General features: G+C 39.7%; 3 protein-coding genes and 1 long non-coding RNA gene across 4 annotated transcripts; 3 read left to right on the top strand and 1 right to left on the bottom strand.

Moving 5' to 3' along the window:
• The first annotated feature begins 338 nt into the window (after positions 1-338).
• LOC102080208 (macrophage mannose receptor 1) lies at positions 339-5,238 on the top strand. The gene is made up of 6 exons (XM_013267069.2): positions 339-384; positions 3,021-3,365; positions 3,724-4,050; positions 4,271-4,362; positions 4,851-4,944; positions 5,079-5,238. The coding sequence occupies exons 2-6, from the start codon at positions 3,119-3,121 to the stop codon at positions 5,084-5,086; spliced, it is 768 nt and encodes a 255-aa protein (XP_013122523.1). The 5' UTR covers positions 339-384; positions 3,021-3,118; the 3' UTR covers positions 5,087-5,238.
• Positions 5,239-7,015: 1,777 nt separating this feature from the next.
• LOC102079206 (uncharacterized) lies at positions 7,016-7,778 on the top strand. The gene is made up of 3 exons (XR_268140.4): positions 7,016-7,148; positions 7,405-7,440; positions 7,653-7,778. It is a non-coding gene; the product is annotated as an uncharacterized LOC102079206 (long non-coding RNA).
• Positions 7,779-7,867: 89 nt separating this feature from the next.
• Positions 7,868-16,845, top strand: LOC112845412 (uncharacterized). The gene is made up of 8 exons (XM_025904824.1): positions 7,868-7,919; positions 8,388-8,651; positions 8,774-9,052; positions 10,303-10,602; positions 15,226-15,362; positions 15,472-15,575; positions 16,123-16,273; positions 16,663-16,845. The coding sequence occupies exons 1-8, from the start codon at positions 7,868-7,870 to the stop codon at positions 16,843-16,845; spliced, it is 1,470 nt and encodes a 489-aa protein (XP_025760609.1).
• Positions 16,846-20,823: 3,978 nt separating this feature from the next.
• Positions 20,824-22,791, bottom strand: LOC112841699 (snaclec agglucetin subunit beta-1-like). The gene is made up of 4 exons (XM_025900563.1): positions 22,400-22,791; positions 22,088-22,179; positions 21,521-21,614; positions 20,824-21,389 (listed from the first exon to the last, which is right to left on the bottom strand). The coding sequence occupies exons 1-4, from the start codon at positions 22,764-22,766 to the stop codon at positions 21,382-21,384; spliced, it is 561 nt and encodes a 186-aa protein (XP_025756348.1). The 5' UTR covers positions 22,767-22,791; the 3' UTR covers positions 20,824-21,381.
• Between the last annotated feature and the right edge of the window lie 2,342 nt (positions 22,792-25,133).

Here is a 25,133-nt window from a genome sequence, read left to right as displayed (position 1 = left end):
TAACTTTCCATTTTACAATAAGTTAGATATGAACAATTCTTTTTATTATTCATGTTTACTACCTACTGGATCATTGAATAATGAATTACTGAGGAATTTAGTTAGGTGATTCAAAAACTATATGTCAAGATATGTGTACAATTTTAAATTAATTTATTATCATACATGTGTAAAACAATAGTTACTCTTTTTACTCTTTCTGTAACTTCATAGAAAATAACAAAAAAGATGATATATTTTCAGTATGGATATATCATCAATTGAATATGGCAATATTCAGTAGATGAGTGCTAGTCATTCTTCTTTGGGTTGCAGGAATTTTCATAATGCATTTGATGACCACCACCAGAACTGCACTGCTTTCAGCAGGGTCCAATATAACAGGTAAACAAGCATGCACTGCAGTAGCTCAGTCAGTGTTTTGTTTAGTTTTTTCCATCCATCCATCCATCCATCCATCCATCCATCCATCCATCCATTTTCTTCTGTTTATCCGGGGCCGGGTTGTGGGGGCAGCAGCCCAAGCAGAGAAGCCCAGACCTCCCTCTCCCCAACCACCTCCTCCAGCTTTTCCGGGGGAACACCCAGGCGTTCCCAGGCAAGCCGAGAGATATAATCTCTCCAGCGTATCCTGGGTCTGCCCCGGGGCCGCCTCCCTGTGGGACATGCCCGGAACACCTCACTACTCACAGCTCATGACCATAGGTGAGGGTAGGGAGGTAAATCGACCGGTAAATTGAGAGCTTCATCTTTACACTCAGCCCTCTCTTCACCACAACTGACCGGTACAGTGTCCGGATCACTGAGGCCACAGCACCAATACCTCTGTCGATCTCCCACTCCCTTCTCCCGTCACTTGTGAACAAGACCCAGAGGTACTTAAACTCCTCCACTTGGGACAGGAACTCGTCCCTGACCCGGAGTGGGCACTGGCGGAGCACCCACCAGGAACAAGTCTGGCCTGTTGCTGGCGATGCGGACAAAGCTCTTGCAATGGTTGTGTAAGGACTGAATGGCCCGTAGCAATAGGCCAGACACCCATTACTCCCGGAGCACCCGCCACAGCATCCTCCGAGGGACACGGTCGAATGTCTTCTCCAAGTCCACAAAACACATTTAGACTGGTTGGGCAAACTCCCATGCACCCTCAAGTATCCTTGAGAGGATGAAGAGCTGATCCAGTGTTCCACGACCAGAACAAAAACTGCATTGTTCCTCCTGTATTCGACTAACTAACTCCGCGAATCGCTATCTTATTTCGGTGGAGAGGTTTGTGTTTTCCAGGGATCCCAGGGGACATGTTGTCTGGGGGTTTTTGCCCCCCCGGTAGGGTCCCCTATGGTAAATTGGTCCTGGGTGAGGGACCAGACAAAGAGCGATTCAGAAGTCCCCTATAACAAGACCATTGATGGAACAGTTCACAATGCCTGGGATAGGGTTACTGGGGCCCCACCCCAGAGACAGGCCCGTGGAGGGTGCCCGAGGGTGAGCTTCTGGTGGCCAGGCCTTAGTCCATGGGGCCTGGCCGGGCCCATCACCCGCAGGAGGCACTGTAGGGGTCGGGTGCATTTTGAGCCGGGCGGTGGCCAGGAGTGGAGGTCCTGGCGGACCGATCCCCGGCTACCAACACTGGCAATTAGGACATGGAATGTCACCTCTCTGGTGCGGAAGGAGCCTGAGTTAGTGCGTGAGTTTGAGAGGTACCGGCTAGATATAGTTGGGCTCACCTCAACGCATGGCTTGGGCTCTGGTACCAGCAAATGGTGGACACCAGAGGTGAGAGGAGCCACCAAGCTGAAGAAAGAGTCCTATCAGGCTTGGTTAGCCTGTGGGACTCCGGAGGTAGCTGATAGGTACCGACAGGCCAAGTGGAATGTGGCGCGGGCAGTGGCTGAAGCAAAAACTGGGGTGTGGGAGGAGTTTGGAGAGGCCATGGAAAAAGACTTTTGGACTGCCTCAAAGAGATTCTGGCAAACAGTCAGGCAACTCAGGAGGGGAAAGCGGTGCTCTACCTGCACTGTGTATATTGCAGGTGGAGCGCTGCTTACTTCGACTGAGAAAATTTTCGGGCGCTGGAAGGAATACTTTGAGGACCTCCTTAATCCCACTGACACATCTTCCGTGGAGAAAGCAGAGTCTGGGGATGAAGGGGATGCCCCGCCAATCTCTGGGGGCGAGGTCACTGAAGTAGTTAAGCAACTCCTTGGTTGCAGAGCCCCTGCGGTGGATGAGTTCCGCCCCAAGTTCCTTAATGCTCTGGATGTTGTAGGGCTGTCTTGGTTGACACTCTACAATGTTGCATGGAAATCAGGGGCAGTACCCCAGGATTGGCAGACCGGGTTGGTGGTTCCCATCTTTAAAGGGAACCCCAGCTATTAAGACATGTTTGCGCTAAAATATGTACTGTGCTTTCAATAACACATATGTGGTATTAAAATACGCCAAATGTTTTGCTTTTAAGCACATTTTACATAAAACCGATTTACCAGTAGGCCGCCATTGTGATTTACTTCTCAATGCACTCTGGGTAGTGATGTCATACGGTTGCACAGTTAGCAGCGCACTGGAAATAGTCAACCAGCACTTAGTTTAGATGAAGATGACGATTGGATTTCGAGCCATAGCTGAACTGAATTCTTGGCCAGCATTTATTGCAGATCTGTTTCTGACTGAATATTCCTGAGACCTACTGGATTGACGTGTTTATCAGATTTACCAACCAATGAATATTTTAAAGTTGCAGACTTTTTTCATCTCTTAAAACCAGCTTGTTTCTTAAATTCCTTATTTCATGTTTCTTGATTTCACGAGACAGATAATTGGAACAAACTCACTGAAAAAATATATTTTAGAATAAAACAGTTATGAGATGGGAAACAAAATATATTTTTGGTTGGTAGGTTTAACTTGAGTAATCAGATGTGTATTTATGCATAAGAAAGTTGATACTCTCTGGTGATGCAGTTTGTTGGTTTTTCATTGAAGAAAGAAAGGCTAATCTGCTGTTGTTTTTTTTTTAGTGCTTCAGCAGTATCACTTCATCAATAAATCCCTGACCTGGTATGAGGCTCAGAGCTTCTGCAGATTAAAGTACACCGACTTGGCCACCATAAATAACATGGATGATGAAAACCAGCTGATCAACACACTGGACAGTAACGTGACATCGTCATGGATTGGACTCTACAATGGACAGACCAACAGGTGGCTGTGGTCTGATGGCAGCGGCATAGCGAGCTTCACCCAGTGGAGCTCTGGTGAACCAAGCAACTCTGGAGGGGTTGAGGCATGTGGATTGATGTATGATAACGGCCTCTGGAATGATGCTCAGTGTGGATTAGCCATGGCTTATGTGTGTTATGAAAGTGAGTAAATGACACAGTGATTTTTAAAGCAAATGTAAACTGATGCAATTACATACAGCAAGATAAATATAATTTTTATATTTCTCATATCTAAAACAAAGAAAGAAAAATCATTAGCTGGGTAGCACACAAAATGATAGGCCAGGTGTGATTCTTTTAAATGTGTGCACATATATGAATCAATACACAATTACAATGGTTTAAGGCATTTTTTAAATATTAGTTTTTTGTCACTAGCCACACTATGGCCCTCCTAATTGTAAATCTGGCTCTAAATATCTTAACCTGATTTCTACTTTTCTTGGAAGAAAAAAGATGTCTAACTTCCTTTTATTCCTCTCTCCTTGTATGTTTTTAGTTCAGCAGGATGGCAGCAAGAAGTATGTGGTTTACACACAGGGACAAACCTGGCAGAACAGTCAAGATCTATGCAGGCAGAAGCACACTGACCTGGCATGTGTGCAGACAGTACAGGCAAATTTAGCGATTGCTGCAGTTACAAACGTAGTGTGGTTCGGTCTGTTTAAAGATTCCTGGTACTGGTCAGATGGAACAAAGACCTCCTTCAGGTACTGGAAAAGAGGCGGAACTTATAGTGGAAACTGCGTTTCAGTGGAAGGAACACAGCAGGGACGCTGGATACCAGCTGACTGTAACAAGAAAGCAACATTCATCTGTCAAGGAGGTAAGTTCCTGAAATACAAAAGTAATAAATCAGTTCTTGGAAAAAATGTGATGTCAAAACTTGGATAGAAAACATAATAATATTCATAATAAGTATCGCAATCAACACAACGTTCAGATGAACCAAAACAACTTTCTTCTTCCTTTCCTAGATGTAAGAGCATGCATCAAGACAGTCTAAATAATGGCTGAGATTATATTTCTGTGTTTGTATTCTGCAGGGCTCAAGCTAAAGAAGACGGTCATAAAGATGAAGGTGCAGTCTGATGTGGATCTCACTGACTCTACTACTTCCAGTCTAATCCTACAGAAGGTACAAACATAGCTTCAAGGGTCCACCAGGGGAAACTGGTTATACTGCAAGAGTTCATAAAATTACAGTAAACAGAACATCAACCAAAAACTACCTACAGAAAAAAAATAATACCAGTATGCAAAAAGTCTTGAGTAGAGTCAAAAATATAATAAGAGTAATATTTTCAATGAAGCACATCAGAAGCACTCTGTTATTTATGACCTCATGAACTCATCCCTGAGATCTTGCTGTCTAGCAAGACTGTCAATTCTATTTTTATACATTAATACATTATGTTCTGTGTGCATTTGTTTTTGAAAGTGATAGAAATTAAATATAAATATTTAAATTCAACGCTTAAGTATCTCCTCAAAGTCCAACTGATGATTTAAAAATGGTTTAGTTATTATAGTTATCTGAATGTTACACAGACAGGTATAAAGCTGTGTGCTACATCTGGAGAGTATGTCAAACAATTCTTTTCATTGATCGTGTTTTTCTTTTAGTTGGAGACAATCCTGAGTGAACAAGGGCTGACTGATGTCCAACTTAAATATGAACGTGTATTTCAACCTCAGCTGAAGACCACTGAGAACACGGGTACGAGAGGCTCCCTACAGGGAGCATATATCATGCTAACCTTAATATGAAACATACCAATCATTTTGTACTAAGTAATTTAGTAAAAGAACAAACAAGCAATCAGTGAAAAGGTTTTTTTCCTCTCTTTACAGGATGCTGAGTGCAGAAGTGCCAATGTCGTTTTACTGCAACATTAGTGGTTATAGTGGTTTGTAGAGCTGATGGATGGAAACAGATTATTTAAAGATTGTTGCTTTCCCCAGTAAATTTATTGACCCTATACTTGTGTAGTTCATAACAGCTGATGTATATTCTAACCTACGTTATTAAATAAATTAAACTTTTACTTACTTTAAGAGTGTAATTAAAACACTAGAGCTTGTCCTCATTTCCCCCCTGAGGTTTTTGCTCATAATATTGTAACTATGGGTGGGAAGAAGAACCTATGCAATATAACATTAAATATTGTAATAATATGAACTCAAAATCTAAGTGCTAATAAAAGATGCAAATCACTTTCAAGCTTTGAAAACTGTGCATTACAGTGCTTTGGACATGGCATCTAAGTGCTTTATTTTGAAAAGACTTTCAATTTTAAAAAAAATTGTGTGAAGAAAATTTTTTCTGCTTCTTTCAGTCAGTAGAAAAAAACAAACATATTTATAGCTGCAACCAGACTGCTCCATTACTTTGGTAGTGACTCTTATGTTTTCATTTGGCCACCATATTGTTATATGATAGCCATCTCTCCTAATCCATGTTTATGGAGGCATGTGTTCTGTCTACAATAAAATAACTTTCTGAATGTTGAACCTTCTTATCCAGTGTTTTTCTGTTGTATTTATTCCCCCATGCCTCACAGCACAGGTCTGAGAGAGATCATTTTTAAAACTAACAGTCTGAGACCTCCCAGACAGGTAGAATCTCAGCCATGACAAAACCTTTCCCATAACTCTGGTAAGATGTTCTAGTCTATCCCCCAAAAATACAGTCATCCGCAGTGACTTCATGTGTCTGGCCCGTCGGTGTGTGGGAGCTGAGTCTTCAGTCCTGCTGAGAATACATGCAGGAAGAGGTGGAACTTTATTTTTATGGGTACACCATCGGCCAATCACATGCAAAGACTGAGATCACACCATTATGTGAAAGAAGGAAGAAGGGCAGACGTTCTGAAGACGGTGGTACAGGCCAGGTATGCAGAGAGACGGGGAGCCGCATTTAAATGCAAGCGTGTCAGAAAAAGTAACACGTGAACACATGCAATGAGCAGCATCTGACTGCATTTCACTGATATTGGAGACTGCAAAGCTGAATGCAGGATTTATAAAATTAGGAGATGGATAATGTGATACGCATTTTTATTTTTTCCATTGTGGAGGATAAAAGGTTTCAAACTTTTCCAGGCCTTAAACCTCATGCGTTCTCCCTATTAGCAGTAAATGCATAAAAACAAGGCTTTTATGAAAACACTGAATAAAAAATTTCTTCTTGAAAAAGACTAAATGTACAGTTCAATATTGAATATTACATAAAATAAACTATATACAAAGTGTCTTTAAATGGCAGAGATGCAGAAATGTGTGCATGTAGCACAGAGTCATTGCTCGTGTCTGAGTGCATAAATGAGTCACTGGCCTGAACGTGGTATGAAGCCATTTATAATTCTTACCCAATTTGATCTGCTGCTCACCACAAACAAGCACAAGTAGAAATTTTGGACTTTTATTTATATTTTCATAAGTTTTACACTTTTTCCTACTGATAAAAACCTCCCGTATGATCATTCATACTACACAAAGTAATTATGAAATAAACAATTAACTTGTAGAACCAAAATGTTCCTGGTATTTGAGGCAAGAGGGAGTATGTTATGTTATGTGAAGGTGCAGCCAGAGCTCTGTTCTTGTCGTGTAAAATAAAATAAAGGACTTCACATTTAACTTTAACTTGTGATCTCCTCATAAAAAATCTGCCTAACATGTCTTTGCAGCAGCAGGAGACAATAAACATGTGACAGTATGTTGTGGTCAGATCTTGTTGGTATGTCTGTGTAAAAGGAAGCAGAAGTTAAAAAAAGGTGTTTGTGGTCTTTACAGTTTGTTGGTATCTGCTGTGCTGCTGCTTCACTCTCTCTCTTTACAGAAAGTTGTAGAAGTTTTCAGACGTGTCACTGCTGGATGTGAGGATGGGAGCCACTTTGCTCTGTGAGCTGGGCCTATTCTGTGAGTACATCACTGACTTCTATTGTTTGATTCATACTGATCCATAAACACGTTTGATAAGAAGAACAGAGCATCAGTCATTTGTACCATTTCAGGTCATGTGATCAGAGGACTCTCATGTTTGTTACCAACATGGTTGTTTGTAGACTGGATTAGATTTTAGTGCACTGACTCAGATCAGAGTGGAGCTGGTTTAGTTTATCTAACAAAGGATTGTTTAGTTTGTTAATGTCTGAAGTTTCTGTCTTTATTGTAGTGCTCTGTACGCTCCTCTGCACTGGACACGCTCAAGGTGACTGAACAGTTTTCACTTTATTTTATTTATTTCTTTTTATTCATTTAGTAAAGATTCATCTCAACCTACTGCATCAGTTTTAAGCACTTTCTGGTTTTGCTCATTTTTGCAACACATTTATAATTTTTATGAACATGTTGTTGCTTCTTGACTAAATAAAATGTTTCAGTGTTTCATATTGTTAACTTTGTGGTTGTGTTGGATTCTAGATGCTGTGCTAACTATTGAACCCAACTGGTCCATTTTTTTCATTGGAGAGTTCATTGTCTTCAAATGTGACATGAATGAAGGAAAAGACACTGACTGGAAATATATAATCAAGAAGGATGGTCAAGACTTTATCAACTACAGTGATTCCAAAAACCGCAGATTAAAATGTACAATTACAGGTCACAGTGGTGAATATCAGTGCTCTGGTCACAGGATGAGCAACAGTTATACAAAGAACAGTAATACTGTCTTTATAACTGTATTAGGTAAGTCCGCAGTGACCGACAGCATAAATTTATGATCCTGTACATTTAAATGTTGTCACATGAGAGGTAATGATCGGACCTGAACTCTTCCAAATAAAGACAGTGAGTTTATTTACAGTGATAAATAGTGACAAAATAATGTGCAAATCCCGGTGTTGTGCCAAAAAGTGATTGTTTTTCAAGTATCTTTATAACTCTGTGTTATTGTGCTTACATTATAACCAATCCGGTCCTTTATGTCCACTTTGTCAGGCAGGACAATGGAAAAACAGTTATATTCTGTTTATTTAGAGATCTATAGCCTGCCTCTGTCACCATGTTGAGAAAGAGAGCCGAAAAACAAACAGCAGAAAATACTATGAAGAAGAATTTTGAAGATTTTCCTGCAAGTAGCAGGTTTTATGACATTAACACATGCTTTTTAAAAAAATGTATCGATCTGTTTTTCTTTAATTTTCATTACTGCAGATAAACCCAGGGCCACACTGACAGCAGGAACAACAATCATACCAGTAGGGGGCAGTGTGACACTGACCTGCTCTGTGCAGAGCTCTGATGGATGGAAATATGAGTGGTTCAGACGAACCCAAACAACCTCTGAAGTTCAAATCAAAGATCAAGAAAACAGAGATATCAGAGTATCTCAAGGAGGAATCTACAGCTGCAGAGGAACAAGAGGAAACCCAGTTTACTACACTGATATAAGTGATGATGTCACCATTGAAATAACCTGTGAGTTGAGGAATTTAGTGTGAAATATACATTCACTCATGATTATCAAACATACAATGTGAAGTTTTCTGTGTTGATTTCATGTTTCTATTTGTATCTCAACTGTTAATATGTGTAAACAGTTTCCAATAAAGTTGTTGTAAAACAACAACCCAACTGGCCTCAGATATTCAGAGGTGAGACGATCACTCTGACATGTGAGGTGCAGGAAGGAGGTGAAACCACTGAGTGGGAGTATGAATGGAGAGGACCCAGGACACACACACAGTGGACACACAACAATGATTGGACATTCAGAGTTTCTGAGTTCAGCAGAGGAGACTACATGTGTAAGAGTCGACGCAGAGATGACTCATATTCTTCAACAGAGTGGAGTGAAGCCTTCACATTGTCAGTATCAAGTAAGTCATGTTTGTTTTGTGAGCTCAGGATGAATTCAATGGTCTACAAAGCACGTTACATTGTTACATGTTACATGTTACATTGTTACATTGTGACAAAGAGCTGCAGCTGATAGTAGCCTCATTGTTGGCAGTTTGTCACCACTTTGTCTCCTGAACTTTCAGCTGGTATAGGGACAGCAATGCTGACCTGCTGCTCCATAACCTGAGTACAATAATGATATAAAAAATGATAAAAAATGTTTTTTGTAAGTAAGGAGGCAGATTTGGTTTGTGTGTGCATGTGTGTGTATACATGTTTAGACATCTTTGTAAGGACAAAAAATTGGCATGCTATATTTGTGGGGACCAAGAGTCCATAGTGGGGACAAAATGCTCGTCCCTGCAAGTTTGAAGGCATTTTTAAGACTCAAAATGTGGTTTTAGTGTCAGGGTTACAATTAGGTTATGGTTAGGTTTAGGCTAAGGTTCAGGATTAGGCCTTCATTTTTCAATTAGATGTCCTCACTAAGATATGAAAACGAGTGTGTGTGTGTTCCTGTCTAGCTATCATTGTGAGGACCGAAATCTGCATTCTACTATACTTGTGAGGACCAACAGTCATTTGTGAGGACACACACCGGTCCTGAGGCTGAAAATGTGGTTTTAGTGTCAGGGTTACAATTAGATTATGGTTAGGTTTAGGTTTAGGCTAAGGGTCAAGGTTAGGCATTCACTTTTAATGGTTATGGTTAGGGTAAGGGGATAGGGAAAACATGTCAATGAAGGTCCTCACTAAGATAGCTGAACGAGGGTATGTGTTTGTGTGTCTTGTGTAAATGTTGATACTAAGGTAAAAAAAGTGTAATGTGATTTGCAGGAAGTTACAGCGAGATGAGCGGGATTTTTTTTTCCTCTTACAGGAAAGGATGCAAGTGTTGATTTCTTCTCATGATGCAGGATGAAGTTGTCTAGCCAAAGTAAACTGTCGCAGTCTGTAAATGAAAAGAAGCATCAAAATGAAACTATGTAAAATGCATTACAGCCCTGTATTAGAGGAATGAGTGTGTGAGAGGGAATGACATCAGTGTTAACACAGTTTGGGCCATTGCACTATGTTGCATATACTCACACTGTTACAATTTGGTAATTGGAGGAGGAAGACCAGAAGAAAAATGCAAAATGAAGGCACATAACATCAGGGTAGTGTAATCCTGGCCTGTGTGTGGTGTAATATCTATTTTCTTTCTGTCTTTGTTTAAACTCAACAGCAGATCACCCAAAGGCCCAAATAATTATTGATGTGAGAGACATTCCAGTAGGGGGCAGTGTAACCCTTAGCTGCTCAGTGAACTCATCATCATCTGGATGGAAATACTACTGGTACAGAGATGAGAACTCCTCTGAACCTCTGACCACACAAGATGCAGTTCAGATGCAGTTGCAGATGCAGCTCCCTTCAGATGGACAAATCAGTGTCTCACAGGAAGGACTCTACAGGTGCAGAGGAGGAAGAGGAAACCCAGTTTATTACACAGAGGACAGTGATCCACTCATCATTGATAAAAATGGTAAGCTTTTCATCACTGAGTGTCATAGAAAGACAAAATGTAGAAACGTTTTATATTTTCAGTTTTATGCCTGGATCAGTGATTCACAGTTTTTGAGATTATTGCAACACATTTGGCCTCAAATATACAGACTAGTCAAGATAATAATCAGATATGAGATCCTGGAGAAGACACTGAGCAGGAGTGTGAAGGGAGAACTAGCAAACGTCCAAAGAAAAATGAATTCATAAAGTTAAAAATGTTTTTTAACTCCATGACAGTGACTACAGGTGTAGAGACAGAATGAAAAGTTCTCTACAGTCTTCAACAAACTGGAGTGACATACTTCAGTTTGATATCACACAGGCCAATCTTTATGTTACATTCAGAATCTAGTTCTAGTCCGACTTCTTATCCACTGCATTATATTACTGTAAAATACCATTGTCCTTGTGAACAGAAGCATTTTTAAAGCTGTTATTTTAGTGTTTATAAACACAGTGTAAGTACAGTGTCAGCTTATTTTTGTTCTTTGCAAAACTGACACTAATTTTCTGAGGTTAAGTTTCTAGCTGGTAGCAGTTAATGTTTCTTTTTTACAACAGATGTGCTCAATCCTGAAAGCTCTTCATTTGTTGTTCTGATGATCTTTAGACTGATGCTCATTATCATGTTCTTCCTGTTCTTGTTGTATTGCTGCACAAATTCAAAAGGTGAGAGTTGTTTTTCTTCTGATATTAAATATTTTACTCTTTAAATACAGTACTGTGCACAGGTCATGAGCCATCCCTCATTTCTTAATATTTTATAATAATAATAATAATAATAATAATAATAATAATAATGGATTGCATTTATATAGCGCTTTTCGGGACCCTCAAAGCGCTTTACAATTCCACTATTCATTCACTCTCACATTCACACACTGGTGGAGACAAGCTACAGTTGTAGCCACAGCTGCCCTGGGGCAGACTGACAGAAGTGAGGCTGCCACATCGCGCCATCAGCCCCTCTGGCCATCACCAGTAGGCGGTAGGTGATTTTGCTAAGAAAATTTGAAAAAGTTGCAGTGATCTACTGAAACATGTAAACATAAATGGAAATCTAGCAAATAAAATAAAAACAATGTGGATAAATAACAACTTAGAAGTCAGATGTTTTCCAAATGTTATTTCATGGTGGATCAAACTCTGATGGTACTTTTCTCTGTTCATAATTCATCAATTTTAACAGGATCTCTAACAATGTCAAATTTGTATTCATCGTGTCATCAGAGCCATTCCCACTGATTTTTAGCCTAGTTCTTTTGACATTTTGTGTACCTCAGCCTTTTCTTTGTTTGTCTTCCTTAATTAATTCTTCGCAGCCACCCTTCCACTGAGACCATTTCTGATGAGGCTTCATTGAACAGTAAAAGATTCAGCTGAAGGTTCAGATGCATCATCAGGTGCTGTGTCAGGTCTTTGTTGCATATAAAGAGATGAGGGGTGGCTCAAGACTTTTGCACCACACAGATGTAGTATGTGGCCCAAAAAGTGGAAACAGCAATGTATAACACATAACCATGTAAAAGCAAATGGCTTTTTAAAAGTTTGTAATAAAGGTTTTGCGGATGACCAGAGGGTCAGCCAGGATGAAAACCAGCAGCCAGTGTACTCCTCTTTTCTTCACGGTCAGTCTTTCATCAAGTTTAAAATATTCTGATGCTTTTTGTAACACAACTGTACTGATTACATCTGCTGCAGCTTTGACACTGATGAATTAAACAAAGTCAAGTCAATAACATTTATTTTAAATGTGTTTAAGTTAGTATCACAGACATCAGGTGACTGACTTTCTCTGACCTGCAGGTGATCATTGTGTCTATGAGTCAGAGTTTGTGATACACTTTTATTAATTTAAAGTAGTTGTAGAAGCTTTGTGGTTATCATTAAAATCAATGTTAACATTATTTTTTCAGGTTGACCAGAAGTTAATTATCCCTTCTGGGATTCAGCTCAAAGTCATTAACAAAAAAACGTGAGTACACAAAATAAGTGATAATAAACATGAAAATAATAATTATGATCACTAATAATGACAGAGGGTGTTTATTTTTAAATAGATTCATTTGATCATCTCAACAGCACAACGTGGTGACCCAGAGGAGAGCTCTGACTACAGTAATGTAAATCCAAATTCAGCTAGTTTATCTTCTTTTTATTAAATTAACTTAACAAAATCAGGAGACTTTGAGTGAAAAGGAGAATATTTTTCATTCAAAGCAATGATCCTGATAGCCTGAGCTTATATCACTCATTGTGTTTTGTTAGATCTCTTTTTTTGTATTTTTTATGTGCTGTAAATCTGTTTCAGACTCAGAGATCATTGTACAGATGTTCAGTGTTGCTCATGAATCCAGTGAAAGATGGCATTCATTCATTTGTGCTCATTTTTAAAGCAAAGAACTGAATGTAGCTTTGCTCTTCCACTCTAGTAAGTGGGTGTGATGTAGGTGCAGCGGGTACTTCTTGAGTTGAGCGAGTGATTCTTTCAGTTAAAATTGGCTGAGCTATGAGATGTAACAGTAGTCGGAGCCTCTCCTCATGACTGAAGAGTCACTTTAATTCTTAACCATCAGACCTTTGTCACTTCCCATCCCCATATTTCCCTTCTAACTGACAGCAGTTAGGAGGTGAGTGATTGTTAGGAGGAGGATCTACTATCTCTGAGAGGCTATTAAAAGAAATTAACACGGACTTTGTAAAGTTCGTATTAACTAAAGCTGTGTGGACTAAAATCTGCTTTTTAAAAATAAATTTTCTTACTAAAAGATTTTATTGATTAAATATTTAAAATTAGTTTGTCTAAAAGAAAATAAATACGTTAAACATATCGTGTAGTGTTCCATGTCAGATATCACCTTGTAAAATTCATATGTGTCTGCAGTACTTTGAATCTGTTGAGGAAATATTTAATTGAATACCAGTAGGATAAGTAATGAACCTTTTTTTAAGACTTTTATTGTAATCATAATCATAACAATCACATTATACTGTTTTAGCAAGTACTGAGTTATGACATCATAGCTGAACATCTAAAATATATTAAATATTTTGTTTAATATATAACATATTTAAATAACAATATCAGTAGATATGTTACTGTTATTAATAATTAAATCATCATCATTTGCTGCACAGGGTTATTTTTACACTTTCTGAAATGTTTATTAATTATATTTTCATGCATGGCTTGTGTCAGTGTTTGTTTTCATTCCAAATGTTTGTGATTTGCTTCCTTACTTTGTACAAAGTAGTTTCTTAGAAACTTAGACTACTATTCATGCTCTGTTTAATCAGTTATTTTTTCCTTTCATTGTTTAAACTTTTGTATTAAATTTTAATTGTGTAACACTTCATTCAGCATGATGATGTTGGAAAGATGTGTTCTATTTGATAATGTGGCTTTATATTCAGTTTTTGTGTTGTATGAGGGCAACAATGAATCATTTTACTGTATTCATCTGAAGGTCAAAATAATACTCACTTCTATTGTTACTTCTATTGTTTGTACTAACAACCAGAGATGGGCAGTAACACGTAACTGTAATCTGATTACTTTTTTCAAGTAAGGAGTAAAGTATTGCAAATATTACTATTACAAATAATACTATTGCAAATAAAGTAATTAGATTACTGTTACTTTCCTGTAAACATGCTGCGTTATATCGTTACTAAACTGTGATTTTGTTTGTGAGAGTGTCTCATGACAATGATGTAAGCACGTGTGACCTCTGTGGTAACAGACGTGCAGATCAACAATGGATAGAGTGCGTGGAAGTACTGACCTTACTTTGAGTTTGATTCCTTAAAAAGTGAAAACAACATTAGTGTCCGCTGTTCAGTCTGCGTGGGAACTTCAAATCTGAGCAAGCACCCAGCACACTGCCATGGGAATGTGAAATTCACAGAGAAACCCCCGGATCCCACGCTGACATGACCGCTGAGGCACCGGCAATGCTCCACCTGCATCACTCCTGCTAAACAGATTTAAGAGCAACAGGACTTAGTGCCACTGAATCTTTGATTTTATTTATTTTTTTGCTGTGTTTTACGTGCATCTATTTGAAGGAGTGAGTATAAACACAAAAAATTATTTTATATGCAGAAAATAGGTTTAAATGTTAAAGAAATTTCTTCAAATCAAAGTACAGTTGCATATAATTACATTTTTGTTTGATGCAATGTGCATAAAATTAAAAGATTAAAACTAATAAAACAAGTTTTAAAAAGAGACTTTTCCATTTGATTGAGTTTTATATGATGGATTATGCAGAAAAAATAGAATTGGGCTGAAAGGTCTATTGCTTCATTTCGTATTCAGGTTGTGCATCATGTTTTTAAAAAGAAATAAAGTAATAAAGTAACTAATTACATTTGAAAATAATCAGTAAAGTAATGGGATTACTATTTGGAGAAGTACTTGAGTCCTATTCCCTGTGTGTCGGCCTGCTGGCTGTGACAGATTCAGCAATACAGCGGCTCCGCTCGCTCTCCATTCCCGCAAAACTATAACCTCTGAACTTTGATTAGAGGAAGATCTAATACCAGCAAAGCTTTGCGGTGAAGCTCCTCTCTTAATCGCTTTGAGATGTGTCTCCAGCCCCGCAGAGCTTCCTGGAAATTCGACCCATCACGGCGCCTAACTCCGAGGACACACCGCCGTTCCCACGCTCCGGTGAGATCTCCCGAAGACACCTTCCCATTGAGGATTTCAGACTGGACTGTAGCCCGTCTGCAGCAAGTTTTAAAAGAGATAGGCATTTGCTTTCACCGACAACAAGGCAGAGTTCTTTCAATTTTTTTTGTTTTATTTTGTTAACCGACAACTCGCAGTCTCACCCACCAGCCAGCAACTGCCGCATCCAGCCACGACATCCCGCGCTCCCTCCTCAGCAGCTCATCCACCTCAGTTTCTCTCTACAATACTTCAGCTAACATCCCTACAACCGGGTATCCAACAACACATCCCTCCAACCCAAAGTTTTTTCTTCCTCCTGCTGGGAAGCTTCAAACAGCACATGGCCAAGCTTTTTAGCCCAGGTGCTTTCTTTTCAAACTAACACTGTTCAGTTTTTGCTGGCCTCAGTAATTCCTCCTCCCAATCCACCAGCTCCAAAACCTTCTCCAGTATCCACTCACCTTTGCCAACAAATCATTGCTGGTAAATATATAGATCTAGCAGAGCTCATTCTTCCTCCACTCAAACAGCCCGGGTTTCATGCTCCGACCACTTTTTCCCCTCAGGGTTTCAATGCTACGTTTAAAACGATTGGTAATTTCGTCTTTTACACTTCCCCAGCAGTCATAGTCTGACCAGAGTCATGCTTGCTTACTCAAGTTGTCTGCTGCTAATTGCAGTATATTACCTTTGTGAAAAATTTTAATAGTCTGGTTCAAAAGTTTTGCGCTGTGAAAGGAACACTCAAAATACAGGTACACATCCTGTGAATAAGTGTCCAGCCTGCAGTATTTCTTTCTTTCTTTTCTTTATTGGAAGGCCCGAGGAGCCCGTCCAGTCTCAAGCCACGTCGGCTGGAGGGCCCGAGGAGCCCAGCCAGCCTGAAGTTTCATCAGCTGGGGGTTTGGGAGAACCCAGCCACCTTCAAGTGTCGTCAGCTGGAGGGCCAGAGTCGCCCGTCCACCTTCAAGTGTCGTCAGCTGGAGGGCCAGAGTCGCCCGTCCAGCCTCAAGCCACGTCTGCTGGAGGGCCCCGTCCAGCCTCAAGCCACGTCTGCTGGAGGGCCTGAGGAGCCCGTCCAGCCTCATGCCACGTCTGCTGGGGGTCCTGGAGGACCCAGCCAGCACATCCTCATGTCAGCTGACGGTCCGGGGAAGTCTGTTCAGCCGTCACCTGCTGAACTATCCCCCGCGACTTCTGCATCATCTCCTGCAGCATCATCTCCTGCAGCATCCATATCACCGCCCGCAGCCGTCCCGCTGCCGTCAGGTTCCGCAGCCGTCCCGCTGCCGTCAGGTCCGGCCTCCGTGTCTTCATCCATGCCTGGTCCGGCTTCTGCTCCGCCTTTGTCTGGCCCAGCCTCCGTGTCTTCGTCCACGCCTGGCCCAGCTTCAGCTTCGCCTTTGCCTGGTCCTGCCACGTCTGGTCCTGCCTCGTCCACGTCTGGGCCTGCCTCGTCTGGTCCTGCGGTTGCCACACCGCCATGGCACCCAGCTTGTCTTGTTCCGCCTCGTCTCTGCCGGCCGCTTTCCAGGCCTCTAAGTTGGCATCATGGCCGTCGAGGACGGCCTCCGGACAGAGTTCGTCACCACCGCTGGCATCGCGGCCGACCTCCGGACCTGCGCAGTGGCCGCCACTGCCTTCCAAGTGGTCGGCCTCCTGATTGGTTTTGCCGGCGCTGCCGCTGCTGCCGTGTGCACGGTCGGCCTCCAGAAGTGTTTGCCCGTCGCCGCTGCTGCCGTGTGCACGGTCGGCCCCCTGAACTGTTTGCCCGTTGCACGGCCGGCCCCCTGAACTGTTTTGGCTCTCGTGTTGTCGACCTCCAGGTCGACCTCCTGACCTGTTCATGGACTCTTGTTGAGCTCTAGATTGGTTTTGGTTTTGATCTGTTTTCCTGTGTTCTTGAACTGTTTTCATGTTTTTGGACTCTTGTGCTCCTTGTTTTTTGTTTCGGACCCTCCGTCCTTGACCCCCTCCGCCCGCCCTGGTCTGGTGCTCTGTTTTTGTTGTTTGTTTGGGGCTGTCGGGAGCCCGCCCTTGGGGGGGGGTACTGTCACGGTTCTGGGTCAGTTTGGACCCAGTATTTTGAGTTTATTATATTTTGGTTTACTTTTGTATTATGGATTGTTCTTTATGTTTCTCTGGCACTTTGTGTTTCAGTTATCTTGGTGTTTTGGATTGTTTTCTCATTTTGTGGTGATGGTGATGATTATTGTTATTGGAGTTCCATGTTTCTGTTTATTGGTATTTAGGATTTGTGTTCTCATGTTTTGTGTGGGTTTAGTTCCATGTGTCATTTTCTGTCTCTCTGTGTCAGGTTTGCGTCTTGGTGTAGTGTTCTCGTTTCCTGTTTTATTGTGAAGGTCCGCGTCTCATGTGAGTGTGCTCAGTTTTACCCCTGTCTCGTCTTGTTGATTATTCCCAGCTGTGTTCCCCACCTGTGTGTAATCTCCCTGTGTTTCTGTGTGTATTTAAGTCGCGTCTTCTGTGTTTGTAGTTGCTGGTCCGTCTGCGTATCCACCCTGCTTCATCTGTGTGTCTCCCTGTTGTCTGTCGTCTGCTATCTCCGCTCATCCTCCTTCATGTTCAGGTCCTGGTTTGTGTCAGTAGTTTAGTTGTTCTCAGTTTAGATAAGTTTCGGTCCCGTTTGCTGTTTTGTCCATTTCATTTTGTGTTTAATAAACCACCCTCTCACCTTCATTCTTGCCTGCGATTGGATCCTCCTTTATTATTTTCCACACGGCTCATCTCACTCGCCGTGACAAATAGTATGATTTTTAAAATATGTATCATGTAGATGTCTTAAGAGTAATAACGTATGGATTTCATAATTTTAAAATGCAGTCTAGTCTGAAAGAAGAGTAAAAGAGGCCATCTACATCTACTGTGAACCATCAGCTACAATTACATTCTAGTATTACAAGTAGTAATACAACTTAAACATATTGGTGGACTAACTTTTAGAGAAACATAAAAAATATTAATACTATTAACTTCTTTAAAATCCTAAACAAATTCAAACTTGCATACCCAGTTATTTAAAAAAAATCATTACGGATATCTGCTGTAGAATAGCTCCACCCTGGGATAAGAAAAATAGTTCAGTTAAAATTTAGTTCATTTGGATGTTTGGGAAGAGGAGGGAAGTTTTGGGATCCAATAAAAAACCAAAGTCAGTTTGCAATGTAAATACTGTCTTCAAGTGGAAAACAGGGGGAGTGATTCATATCTTACTTTCAGGCTTTTGATGTGTTCCTCTGTCTTATAGTTGACAAAAGCTATTTTTTGTAGTGGCACAAATAATTTGTGTGGCATCTTATTTGATGCAGAACAACCGATTGCTTGACCATTATGACCATATAATAGTTTTAAATGATCATGTTAAAATGCCTGGCAGCATTTTTAGGTAAGTACAGTGGCTTGCAAAAGTTTTCGCCCCCCTTGAACTTTTCCACATTTTGTCACATTACAGCCACAAACATGAATCAGTTTTATTGGAATTCCACGTGAAAGACCAATACAAAGTGGTGTACACGTGAGAAGTGGAACGAAAATCATACATGATTCCAAACATTTTTTACAAATAACTGAAAAGTGGGGTGTGCGTAATTATTCAGCCCCCTGAGTCAATACTTTGTAGAACCACCTTTTGCTGCAATTACAGCTGCCAGTCTTTTAGGGTATGTCTCTACCAGCTTTGCACATCTAGAGACTGAAATCCTTGCCCAGTCTTCTTTGCAAAACAGCTCCAGCTCAGTCAGATTAGATGGACAGCGTTTGTGAACAGCAGTTTTCAGATCTTGCCACAGATTCTCGATTGGATTTAGATCTGGACTTTGACTGGGCCATTCTAACACACGGATATGTTTTGTTTTAAACCATTCCATTGTTGCCCTGGCTTTATGTTTAGGGTGGTTGTCCTGCTGGAAGGTGAACCTCCGCCCCAGTCTCAAGTCTTTTGCAGACTCCAAGAGGTTTTCTTCCAAGATTGCCCTGTATTTGGCTCCATCCATCTTCCCATCAACTCTGACCAGCTTCCCTGTTCCTGCTGAAGAGAAGCACCCCCAGAGCATGATGCTGCCACCACCATATTTGACAGTGGGGATGGTGTGTTCAGAGTGATGTGCAGTGTTAGTTTTCCGCCACACATAGCGTTTTGCATTTTGGCCAAAAAGTTCCATTTTGGTCTCATCTGACCAGAGCACCTTCTTCCACATGTTTGCTGTGTCCCCCACATGGCTTGTGGCAAACTGCAAACGGGACTTCTTATGGTTTTCTGTTAACAATGGCTTTCTTCTTGCGACTCTTCTATAAAGACCAACTTTGTGCAGTGCACGACTAATAGTTGTCCTATGGACAGATTCCCCCACCTGAGCTGTAGATCTCTGCAGCTCGTCCAGAGTCACCATGGGCCTCTTGGCTGCATTTCTGATCAGCGCTCTCCTTGTTCGGCCTGTGAGTTTAGGTGGACGGCCTTGTCTTGGTAGGTTTACAGTTGTGCCATACTCCTTCCATTTCTGAATGATCTCTTGAACAGTGCTCCGTGGGATGTTCAAGGCTTGGGAAATCTTTTTGTAGCCTAAGCCTGCTTTAAATTTCTCAATAACTTTATCTCTGACCTGTCTGGTGTGTTCTTTGGACTTCATGGTGTTGTTGCTCCCAATATTCTCTGAGACAACCTGTGAGGCCGTCACAGGGCAGTTGTGGAGCTGTTTTGCAAAGAAGAATGGGCAAGGATTTCAGTCTCTAGATGTGCAAAGCTGGTAGAGACATACCCTAAAAGACTGGCAGTTGTAATTGCAGCAAAAGGTGGTTCTACAAAGTATTGACTCAGGGGGCTGAATAATTACGCACACCCCACTTTTCAGTTATTTATTTGTAATAAATGTTTGGAATCATGTATGATTTTCGTTCCACTTCTCACGTGTACACCACTTTGTGTTGGTCTTTCACCTGGAATTCCAATAAAATTGATTCATGTTTGTGGCTGTAATGTGACAAAATGTGGAAAAGTTCAAGGGGGCCGAATACTTTTGCAAGCCACTGTATGTAAGGTAAGCCATTTTAGGAAAAATGGTTTAATGGATTAAAAAATCCATCTTCAACATCAGTTGTCCAAAATATCCACTAACTCTCCTATGTACATGTCTTGCTTCTCTAACTTTGTCTTAAAAATGCTCAACCCTAGCCATCCGTCTGATACAGTCACTCACTTTATAACATGTTATAAAAGATATGACAAATGCAGTATCCAGTGCAAGTTGAGTTTGCATGCTGTGGTTGGATTGACTTCTCAATATTTATCTGCCTGTAAGTGTCATCTAAGACTTGCATCATCAGACAAGTGTGAGAATAACTTTAGATATCTAAAAAAACAAAACAACAAAGAAAACATATACATATATGTTTTTTTGATTTAGATATTGGATCAAAGGTCAAAAAGCAAAACAAGAACTGATGGGGACTGCATGGAAAGAAATATCAAAGAAAAACACTGGATAAGAAGGTTCAGCATTCAGAAAGTTATTTTATTGTAGACAGACCACACGCCTCCATAAACATGATTAGGAGAGGTGGCTGTCTCAATTCACTAGCAAGGTAATAGAGCAGTCTGGTTACAACTATAAATATTTTTTTTTTGACTGACTGGAAGAAGCAAACTTTTTATTATACATTTTTTTTAAAGCTGATCTTTGAAAAATGTGTCTTCCAGTGCTTTGGACATTGCCGTTTAAGTGCTTTATTTCGCAAAGTTTGAAAGTGATTTGAATTTGAATTCAAATTAATGCAATATTTAATATTATATTACATAATAACTATTTCCCATCTATAGTTACAATATTATGACCAAAAATCTTAAGTGGGAAATTGGAGACAAGATCCAGTGTTTGTAAGAAGTTTACTCTGCTTAATAACGTAGGTTAGAATATACATCAGCTGTTATGAACTACACAAGTATAGGGTCAATAAATTTACTGAGGAAAGCAACAATCTTTAAATAATCTGTTTCCATCCATCAGCTCTACAAACCACTATAACCACTAATGTTGCTGTAAAACGACATTGGCACTTCTGCACTCAGCATCCTGTAAAGAGAGGGAAAAAACCTTTTCACTGATTGTTTGTTCTTTTACTAAATTACTTAGCACAAAATGATTGGTATGTTTCATATTAAGGTTAGCATGATATATGCTCCCTGTAGGGAGGCCTCTCGTACCCGTGTTCTCAGTGGTCTTCAACTGAGGTTGAAATACACGTTCATATTTAAGTTGGACATCAGTCAGCCCTTGTTCACTCAGGATTGTCTCCAACTAAAAGAAAAACATGATCAATGAAGAGAATTGTTTGACATACTCTCCAGATGTAGCACACAGCTTTATACCTGTCTGTGTAACATTCAGATAACTATAATAACTAAACCATTTTTAAATCATCAGTTGGACTTTGTGGAGATACTTAAGCATTGAATTTAAATATTTAGTAACAGTCTCTATTGCTTTCAAAAACAAATGCACACAGAACATAATGTATGAATTTCTAAAAATAGAATACAATTCAGACAGGTCATAAATAACAGAGTGCTTCTGATGTGCTTAATGAAAAAAATATTACTCTTATTATATTTCTGACACTACTGAAGACGTTTTGCTTACTGGTATTATTTTTGTTGTTGGTAGTTTTGGTTCATTTTGTGTTTACTGTTATTTTATGAACTCTTGCTGGACAACCAGTTTCCCCTGGTAGAACAAAAATGAAATCATGACCCTTCAATCTACGTTTGTACCTTCTGTAGGATTAGACTGGAAGTAGTGGAGTCAGTGAGATCCACATCAGACTGCACCTTCATCTTTATGACCATCTTCTTTAGCTTGAGACCTGCAGAATACAAACACAGAAATATAATGTGAGCCATTATTAAGACTGTCTTGATGCATGCTCTTACATCCAGGAAAGGAAGAAGAAAGCTGTTGTGTTTGTGTTGATTGCGATACTTATTATGAATATTATTATTTTTCTATCCAAGTTTTGACACCTAATTAAAAAAATCACATTTTTCTAGGAACTCATTTATTACTTTTGTATTTCAGGAACTTACCTCCTTGACAGATGAATGTTGCTTTCTGGTTACAGTCAGCTGGTATCCAGCGTCCCTGCTGTGTTCCTTCCACTGAAACACAGTTTCCACTATAACTTCCGCCTCTTTTCCAGTACCTGAAGGAGGTCTTTGTTCCATCTGACCAGTACCAGGAATCTTTAAACAGACCGATCCACACTGAGTTGGAAAATGCACCAGTCGCTAAATTCTCCTGTTCTGTATGCACACATGCCAGGTCAGTGTGCTTCTGTCTGCATAGATCTTGACTGTTCCGCCAGGTTTGTCCCTGTGTGTAAACCACATACTTCTTGCTGCCATCCTGCTGAACTAAAAACAAATGACAGAGAAGTAAAATGGAATTAGACATCTTTTTTTCTGCCAAGAAAAGTAGAAACCAGGTAAGAGATTTAGAGTCAGATTTATGATCAGCAAGGCCATGACGTTTGTTCATATAAATACTGATGGAAAACTTAGGCTTGCTTTGTTACGTCTAAAAAAATCACATTGGATAACAACCAGAACTTTCCTTATAAATAGGATGAATTGAATATACATAAGCAGGACATTGTCTTATAGACACAGAATTAGAACTTTAATGACTTCTTTTTAAGAAAAGTATCAGTTTTTGCACAATGAGATGTTAAAATAAATACTAGTATTCATTTTGAAGTTAGTAGAATTGGTCTTAAAGTTCTTAAAGACTTTCTCTTCAGTGTGATTTGTTTAATTATTATTATTTGTGTGTGTGTGTGTGTGTGTGTGTGTGTGTGTGTGTGTGAGTGTGTGTGTGTGTGTGTGTGTGTGTGGGGGGGGGTTATATTAAAAAAAGGCCCTCAATTGTTTTGATTGTGTAAAGTACGTATTCATATATATGTATACATTTAAAAGAACCACACCTATGCCATTATTTTGTGTGCTACTCAGATGAAGACTTTTCCTGTCTTGTTTAAGATGTAAGCATTATAAATTCATAATCAAATAATTCATATTAAACTCCTTTAAGTTTTGTTAATTTTGATAACTGTGTGTAATTACATCAGTTTACATTTACAAAAATCAGTGTGTCATTTACTCACTTTCATAACACACATAAGCCATGGCAAATCCACAATAAGCATCATTCCAGAGGCCGTTATCATACATCAATCCACATGACTCAATGCCTCCAGAGTTGTTTGGTTCATCAGGGCTCCATTGGGTGAAGCTCGCTATGCCGCTGCCATCAGACCACAGCCACCTGTTGGTCTGTCCATTGTAGAGTCCAATCCATGACGATGTCACGTTACTGCCCAGTGTGTTGATCAGCCGGTTTTCATCATCCGTGTCATTTATGGTGGCTAAGTCGGTGTACTTTAATCTGCAGAAGCTCTGAGCCTCATACCAGGTCAGGGATTTATTGATGAAGTGATACTGTTGATGTACTAAAAAAAAAAACCCCAACAGGTTAACCTTTCATTCTTCAATGAAAACAGACAAACTGCATCAACAACGAACATCAAGTTTGTCATGCATAACTACAAACCTGACTATTCTAATTAAACTTACCAACAGGAATACACAATAAAGATATGCTTTGTGTCTTGTCCTATAACTGGTTTCATTTCATAATACTGTTTTTTCAGTCTGTTCAAATAACCTTGTCTCAGCATTGTTTCATTCAATTTGTTTGTGTGTGTGTGTTTTTTTTAATGTTTAGAGGGTACCCAGTTTCAAGAGATGAAAATACTGAGTTTTTAATGGTCAAAATTTTAAGCATTTAAAAGTTGGGGTACTGTGTTTGCAAATGCTAACAAATGTTCCTTTAATTAAAAAAAGAATACATGATTTCATTTTATACTTATTACTGGAATTATCTTAAATGCATTTTTCAAAAATATAATTTAAGGCGATTTTTAACATCCTCATATTTCAATGGAAGGGCGGGTTACACTCTGGACAGGTTGCTGCTCCATCACAAAGAGCCAAGAGCCAGTGAGTCGTCCAAATGGGTTCAAATCTGGTACTAGCAAGATGTACCTAATAAAGTCAGCGCATGGCCTGCACAAATATCCCGATCTGTTATTGAGAATTTGTTCTCCAACCTGGATGAGTGCAGTCTAGAATTGTAAAATATTTATTGGTTGTGGCAAATCTGATGAAAATGCTAACCTAGTGTGTCTCAGGAATATTCAGTCAGAAACATATCAGCAAATAATGCTGGCCAATCATTTAGTTCACTGTGTCCTCTTAGCTTGAAATAAAAAAAGAAATTTGGGGGTTTAACTAATCTTACTACTTTTATCCACCTCTAATTTTACTATTTCACTTTTTGATGATTCATAGCTCAGTCATGTTTTACATGCTTTTCATTCTGTGAAGAAAACCCTATCACAATAATTCTCAAAAGTGTAAAAATAAATATAGTAGTAATAAAATAATCACTTGTAAACTCACAGACTTCTTACACATGGAACTAATTTAAATTTATTACAATTTCCATTTAACTATGATAATGTATTGATACAGTGTCATTACAAATCACCCCAAAATCTCCATGATTACATGTGCAATACAATTGTAACGAAATCCAGTTGACTTTATCAATGATCAAAAATGTGCTTTAAAAAAACAAAACACTGATTGGGTTGCTGAGGTGCATGCTTACTTGCCTGTTATACTGGCACCTACTGAAAGCAGTGCAGTTCTGGTGGTTGTCATCAAATGCATTATGAAAATTCCTGCAACAAAAAAACAA

The sequence above is a fragment of the Oreochromis niloticus genome, linkage group LG3 (assembly GCF_001858045.2).
Source record: "Oreochromis niloticus isolate F11D_XX linkage group LG3, O_niloticus_UMD_NMBU, whole genome shotgun sequence".
Taxonomy (NCBI): Eukaryota; Metazoa; Chordata; class Actinopteri; order Cichliformes; family Cichlidae; genus Oreochromis; species Oreochromis niloticus.
Note: the sequence above shows the minus strand (reverse complement) of the source record. Positions and strands in the feature narration are given on the sequence as shown.

Excerpts from the sequence above, each read along its gene's own strand:
- LOC112841699 (XM_025900563.1), bottom strand. The coding sequence starts at position 22,766 with ATGTCTAATTCCATTTTACTTCTCTGTCATTTGTTTTTAGTTCAGCAG. Across the intron at positions 22,180-22,399 it reads AACATTCATCTGTCAAGGAG|GTCTCAAGCTAAAGAAGATG; the intron begins GTAAGTTCCTGA and ends TGTATTCTGCAG. Across the intron at positions 21,615-22,087 it reads CCAGTCTAATCCTACAGAAG|TTGGAGACAATCCTGAGTGA; the intron begins GTACAAACGTAG and ends TTTTTCTTTTAG.
- LOC112845412 (XM_025904824.1), top strand. The coding sequence starts at position 7,868 with ATGAGCAACAGTTATACAAAGAACAGTAATACTGTCTTTATAACTGTA. Across the intron at positions 9,053-10,302 it reads CTTCACATTGTCAGTATCAA|CAGATCACCCAAAGGCCCAA; the intron begins GTAAGTCATGTT and ends TAAACTCAACAG. Across the intron at positions 15,363-15,471 it reads TGGACTGTAGCCCGTCTGCA|CCAGCAACTGCCGCATCCAG; the intron begins GCAAGTTTTAAA and ends CTCACCCACCAG.
- LOC102080208 (XM_013267069.2), top strand. The coding sequence starts at position 3,119 with ATGGATGATGAAAACCAGCTGATCAACACACTGGACAGTAACGTGACA. Across the intron at positions 4,051-4,270 it reads AACATTCATCTGTCAAGGAG|GGCTCAAGCTAAAGAAGACG; the intron begins GTAAGTTCCTGA and ends TGTATTCTGCAG. Across the intron at positions 4,363-4,850 it reads CCAGTCTAATCCTACAGAAG|TTGGAGACAATCCTGAGTGA; the intron begins GTACAAACATAG and ends TTTTTCTTTTAG.